Consider the following 7,160-nt stretch of genomic DNA (forward strand, 5'->3'; position numbering starts at 1 on the left):
ATACCAACTAAAGCTTAAGGCTAAGCCCCGTTATAGAGTTAGGCATTAACGCCTAAGACTAGCCTTAGCTATCTTAAATTTATATTCTCTTTTTATACGCTAGGTGTGTTACTATTTCGCGCATTATATAGGGCATAGCCCGTTAAGGATGCAACGTTTCTCCTAACTTTAACCTTTAATCTTAACGCTATCCGCTCTATAGCTTACCTCGCTATACTTACTACAGATCTAAAGTATTTAACTATTAAGGTAAGACGACCCTACTTTATCTATATATATTATATAATTAGTAATAATATACGCTATAGTTCTTTAGTGCGTTTCTTAGACAATATATTTATATTTTCTATTACTTATTTCGATCCTAATATAATCCTTATCTCTCTAAAGTTAGTAGCTCTCTCTATTAGCCCTTACTTTTATCTTTAACCTATAACCATTTAGTTACTATTATTACCTAGGCTTAAACAGCATATATTAAGAGCTCTTTAAAATAATAAATAGCGGGGTTCCCGTTAATAACATTGCAGACAATAATTAGAAACTTAAAAAAAGAGCTTTAAAGCTAGTAGGCAAATTTTAAAACAGTATAAGATATATTTTGCTAAATACTATCTAGTATAAAGAGCCTATTAAAATAGGTCCAGAAACAACAGGCACATCTCTAGAGTTAGTGGACCTATTAGTTTAAGCAATCTTAGTAAAAATATATAGTAAAGGGGGGGCTGTTAGGGTCTTTAGTGATATAATAAGAAATATAGTTACAGGCCCTAAGGAACCTACTAGCTTTATTATCCTTATTATAAGGCCTAGTAAGAGCTGCAGGCTATTTAGTAGTCCTACAGTGCGCTATTTTCGCCTATAAAAGGTAAGGTTAAATTAAATTAACGCTTTATATAATTAAAGAAAGAGTTTAATTTTCGCGCTTAACCTGAGAGTCGGCTCTAATATAATGTTAATAGATAGTAATGGAACTCCATCCTAAGGGTATACTAGTTTTAAATGGCTGTCCTAATACTGCTATAGAAAAGTAAGAAGCACTATAAACTTAAGGTTTATAATCTCCCTATAATTTACTAAGCGAGTTTAAATTATAGCTGTAGATAAAGAGCCTAGTAATATATCTTATTTTAGATTAGCATTCGGCCTTATTAATATAGGGAGGGAAAATCTATACTACTTCCTTCTTTCTATACTAGATTAATTATAGCCTTAGCTTACGGAGTCTAACTAGCTAGAGGATTCTATAAATCCTAAACCATATCTTAGCGTAGCTAATTAGTGTTTAGAGAATAAACGTCCAATTAATAAGTATAATTACTCTAAGCTAACTCTTATTCTAAACCTATGTCTTTTAAAAACGGGCGTTTTTAAAAGGGCGCGACTAAAGGATCTAATTTATAGACCTCTTTTACGGGATAAGCGAGATATTTATATTAAAGATTGTATAACTTACTATTCCTATAAGGTATATAATGTTCCACCGCCAGTAAGTCTAAGATAGGGCATTTAAAGGTAGCTTAGTTACTCTTAAGATACTATATAAGCCTAATCTAATCTTAAGAATTTAGAGAGGTTACTCTCTGCTTACTAAGGCTTGTAGCGTATAGTAAGACTAACCCCTAACTGTAGTAATAAAGGATATCACTAAGAAACGTTTAATAGATATTTAACTTATAAGTTGTCTATTTCGTCTTTAGAATCCTAGTAGCTATAATAGTAAGTTTAGTCGCTCTACTATCCAGCCGTCCTAAGATCCTAAGATTCGCGACACTCTTTTAGAGTTTTTTGCTATACTTAATAACGCTAAGTAACTAGGGCTTCGCCACGATCTAGCGCTTATTTAGCTCAGCTTTAAGCGAAATAACTATTTCTTAGCTCTGCTTAAGAAGAGTCTTAAACTCTAAGTTAGTTACTCTATTATAGCTATCTTAGTAGGAAAAGAAATTCTTTTCTTTCGCCTATAGCACAATACAAGGCAACTCTATGTCTTAAGATTGGCAAAGAGGTAAGGTTAGTGCGCTAAAATAGATGGATTAAGAGGCGGCTAGATATTATAGTAGTTAAATAATAAGTTAATAGAAAGTTTATAACAGTTATAGGGCAGTTAGTAGGTATTTAAGAAGTAGTTAATAGTAGTTAGGGGGAAGTTAGGGGGAAGTTAGGAGGCAACTAGGGGGTAACTAGGGGTAAAATTACTAAACTTAGTTGGCTAATTACCTTAAGTTCATTTTATGGGTTATAATATCTTAACTCACTAATACACCGCACTCTGCATATTATTAGACTTATTATATCTTTCTTCTTTTTATCCCCTAATTAGGACTTATTCCGACGTAAGCTATACTAATATTTATACAGTTAATATAAGATTAATTTTTTATTAGTCTAAAGCCTCCGCCAAATAGATATTGCCCCTTAGAGAAATAGCAGGCATACTATTACGGATCTATAACGTCCACCTAGCTTATAGGGATCATTTACGCAATCCTTTATAATACCCCCTGTAGCTGTACAAATTATAGGCTCATCCTATAATAAGAGCTAGTATATACCCTATAGCTTAACTTAGTTAAACTCTCTAATATATCGGAACGCTATTAAAGATATATAGTCTAGCGCCATCTAAGGTTAATTAGGGTAAGTAAGCGGTGTAGTGAATATTTGCAGTATAGTAGTAACTTAGGTCCTATTAACGGGTATAAAAGAAAGCGGATCCTCTAAAGAAATAATACTATCTATACTTAGTTCCTCACTCTAACCTTATACTTTAGATTAGTATTACGTTATTAAAGCTTTATAGAGTAATAATACCAGTTACATCCAAGCCCGTTACGCCAGCGCCTTTACTACCTTATAATAGTATAAACACTTCCCCTAGTAACCTAAGCTAAACGTATCTACATTATAGGCAGTCAGCGCAGCATCTTATAGTTAAAATGCTTATAGCCGTATTAAAGATAGTCTAAGTGGCCTAACCTCCTTTACCTCCTCTACCTCTTCTACCTTCCCCTATAAGTTTAGGGGTTAAAGAGATACCTAAAGTAAGAGGTTCTAAGGTTAAAGTTAAGGTGTTAAATAAGATGTATACTCGCGAAATCCCTAAAATATACTTAAAAATACGCTAATATAGCGTCTGCTATAGCTAGTATAAATAAAACTGCTAGTATAAGACTATAGAGACTTCGCTAGATACGTTAAGTAAGCGTAATATATATAATTAGTATATTTATATCCTTTAGAAGAAATTTGGTCTGTTTTTTAGGTGCCTTTAAACATATTAACTTAAATACTAACTTTAAGCCAGAAAAGGATAAGAAAGACTACAGTATGTACCTAAGTATAAATTTAGGAGAAGTAAGAGACGCCTTATAGGTGGTGCTAAACGGCGTATAAGCTATCTCTCTTTGGGAAGATAAGCCTATAGTAAGTGGACCTTTTTATAGATATAGCTTATTCTAATTTAACTTCTAGATTCCTATAAACCTTATATTTAATTTCCTACCCTAGTTAAAAATATACTAGGAGAGTCTTTCTCCCAACTTAATTGGCGTTAAGCACCTTTAGGGGTTACTAAGATTCCTTAAAGACCATTTCGCGCCTATAACTAATAGTCTTCTACCGCTTCTAGACTATGGCGAAATTAATTTTAATCTCCTTTGGGCCTTATTTAAACTAAATATGCACGTCCTTATGATTTGCGAAGGCTTAGATTAACTAAGATACCTTATATATGATTTAGGCAACTTTAAAACCTTACTTTTTAGCAAAAAGAGCTTTAAACTTAACTATTACTATTTCGGCTATAATGGGAAGGCGTTTAATGAGGTAAAAACCACCCTCTCTATTCCGGAATTCCGTTTAACTATAAAAATTATATCTTTTAAAGTATTTTCACTAGAGCGTTATAAGAGACAAGCTAAGATAAAGCAGAATCTTATTAGTAATAGCCGGAAGTTTGTATCTTTAAGAGACATTAACCACCGTAAATATAAAGGGATCGCGTTTTTCTAGACTAAAGATAGCCTGTTAAGATTTTCTATAAGCGGCCGCATTATAGTAGATATGATAGCATTTTATTGTTAGAATCTTAACTATAGTAAGTAGCTAATCGCTATAGATGCGTATGGAATAAGCGTAATTAATTAAGGGACTAATTAGCAAGGGGACGTAAAGAATTAAGGTTTAGTTCCTAAGGAGATAGGAGATAATAAGTACCTAATCTATTTACTAACAGCCCTAGCCTTTAGTTTAGCAGATAAAAAATAGGGTTAGACTTTTTATATACTTTTTCTAGAGCTAGCGAATTATATATACTAATATAAGCACTAATAGGTGAATTTGCCGTCGCTAATATTAAGGATATTAAATCGAATGCCTTAGCATTCAAGTCACTCGTAATTAAGGAGGATAAGAAAATAGTGCTTTAAGGACTTATAAAGAGCTACTAGTCTAGGTCCGGGAAATTAAAGTTTAATAATATAATTAAAGGGAAGGGGAAAGCCCTAGTTTTTTTGCTATAGTAAGTTTTTTAGTAAGGCATTGGCTGTTTTAAAGGCTAACCGTTTTAGTAGCCCACCTAGGGTAGGAAAGACATTAACAGCTAAAGCACTTGCCGAATCTTAGAGGAGACCCCTCTATATGGTTTATTCCCCTTTATAAATATATTTATATACCAGTTTAACTATAATAAGGCTTATACGGGAGACCTTAATATAGATCTAGCCTATTTAGAATAAAACCTAGCTCTAATAGTTAAGAACGTTTACCGCTAGAGCGCTATCCTTCTTCTAAATAAGGCCGATGTCTTTCTTATAGAAAGAACTTTAAATAATATCCAACGTAATAGCCTAGTATCCATTTCCTATAATAGATGGAGTATTTCTAAGGCATTATATTTCTTATAATAAACAGGATTACCGTATTTAATGCAGCTATATAGAGCAGAATATATCTTATACTTAGATATAATGAGCTAAAGAGACCGGCAAGAGAAGGTATAGAAGACCTTCCTAAAGCAAGCCGATGCTGCTGCTAATATCTTTAAAAAAAGATATAGAGCGGCTTTTGGACTATTAATTAAACGGAAGATAGGTAAGGCAATATTCGAGAAAGAGTTTTAAGGCTAGTGCTAATATACTATATTAAATTAAGAACACTATATAAATTAGTTATAGCTTAGCTAGGAGTAAGGGGGACAAACTTATATATAAGCATTTAGGCAAGGCCCTTACTTTAAATTAAGATTTTAAAAGTGACTTTAAAGGTACTAGATTAGTTAAAAATATAAACTTATATGCATAGATTCGCTTACATACATATAGCATTAAATATCTTATAAATCTTATAGCTATAGCATTATTACTTACTGCTTTCTTAAAATTACTTACTTACTCCTATAATAATAAGGCCTATATAGTAGGCTATAGCGCGGGCGAATTGCTTATAATTCGGAAATAGGAGAACGGAAGCTGTAGGGCATTAGTTTCTATAAGGAATTAAAAGATATAAGGTAATAAAGAAGGTGGGTATTAATCCCTGTAAAGAACTATAAGCTATAAGAGATTAGTTTCTGTAGGGGAGTAGAAGAAATCGCCATTAGTTTCTATAGGGGAGTAAAAGCTATATAGGAGTAGGAGCTATAGGGTATAGTTCTTACAGGGTAGTAGAAGATATGGTTACTATATATAGGAATGGAATTTATAGGGGATTTATTCTATAGTAGAAGACGTAGCTAATAGTTTTTATAAGGGAGTAAAAGCCGTAGGGGAATATAAGCTATAGGGGATTAGTTCCCATAGGGCGGTAGAATACGTAGGCATTAGCGCCTGTAGGGGATTTATTAGCGTAGGGGATTTATTAGTATAGGGGATTTGTTAGAGTAGGGGACTTAATCCTATAGGGAATTTTTTAGAGTAGGGGACTGGTTCCTATAGGGCGGCAAAACACATAGGCATTAGCTCCCGTAGGGGATTTATTTAAGTAAGGGACTTATTTAAGTAGGGGATTGGTTAGAGTAGGGGGTTAATTCTCCTATAGCCTCTATTTAGGCGGTATAAGGCAGCTTCTAATAGGCTAGAAAGTAGGTTACCTATTTTATAGAAATTTAAAGCCTATATAGAATAGTAGGGTATAGGGGCCTAATAATCTAGCGAAAGATTGGGTTATCTGCTTTTCTAGGTTTATTTAGCTTAGGTGACTTACCCTACGCTATTTTATATACGTTTTAACTAAGGCTACTTCCTAGCCCTAGCCGCCTAAATCTTTGCAAAACTTTATCTTATATAGTGGAAGAATATAGAAAAATAAAATGTTATTTTATATACTCTGCTAACACCTCTAGATCCTTTTATGCTTATTAGAGAATCTCTTTTATCTAGAAATAAAGCGCCCTATTTTCCTTCTCCCACCTTTTATCTATTAGGAAAACTACCTTCCACAGCCTATTAACCTACGGCTTTAGCGGTTAGTAGTAGGGTGTAAATACCTTAGCTATACGGTTAAGAAAGTGGCCTTCTCTACTTACTAGCCCTAATTTTAACTCAGTTAGCTTTATACTATTCTTATAGTTCTAATACTTAAACTTAGTTAGACCGATATCTTTACCTAGCCCGTTATAGTATATATATATCTAGAAAAGCACCTAAAAGAACAGCTCTAGATTATGCCTAAATAAGTATTTCTTACTAAAAAGCACTCTAATTGCTATAAACGCTCTTATGCTAGTCTTGCCCCGTGCTCCTAAAGATCCTTCTTACTTCTCTTTAATTGCAAGATTGAAGTTAATTAAGAATGCCGGCTAAGAAGGATTATTGTCTTCCTTGTTTATTATAAGGTTGCCTATTAAAATGTTATATTAGATAATGCCGGCCTACGTATATAAAGACTTATATCCTTTAATGCCACCCTTTAGTGCAGTAAGTATTATAGCCCAAGAGCTTGCCTTATAAAGAGGCTTTTTATAATTACTAGTAATAACACATTAATATACGCAATTCTGCTTAATAGGGCGCTTAGTTAGAGAGGTTAAATATAGGCGCTTGCCGGGCGGTAATGGGGCGCTATAACTAGAAGACCTCTTTCTGCTAGAACTTTAACCTTTTCTTATACTGCCTTACACTCCAGCTAGTCTTAGAGGCATTATTAAGCCTTCTAGCTTA

General features: G+C 33.4%; 1 protein-coding gene across 1 annotated transcript; it reads left to right on the forward strand.

The window, feature by feature from the left end:
* Positions 1 to 691: 691 nt before the first annotated feature.
* Positions 692 to 865, forward strand: K441DRAFT_586700 (uncharacterized protein; the record flags this gene model as incomplete). The annotated part of the gene is made up of 1 exon (XM_067644646.1): positions 692 to 865. A coding segment is annotated over one exon (174 nt), but the record flags the coding sequence as incomplete, so codon positions are not given.
* Between the last annotated feature and the right edge of the window lie 6,295 nt (positions 866 to 7,160).

This window comes from Cenococcum geophilum (genome assembly GCF_001692895.1).
Source record: "Cenococcum geophilum 1.58 unplaced genomic scaffold K441scaffold_63, whole genome shotgun sequence".
Taxonomy (NCBI): Eukaryota; Fungi; Ascomycota; class Dothideomycetes; order Gloniales; family Gloniaceae; genus Cenococcum; species Cenococcum geophilum.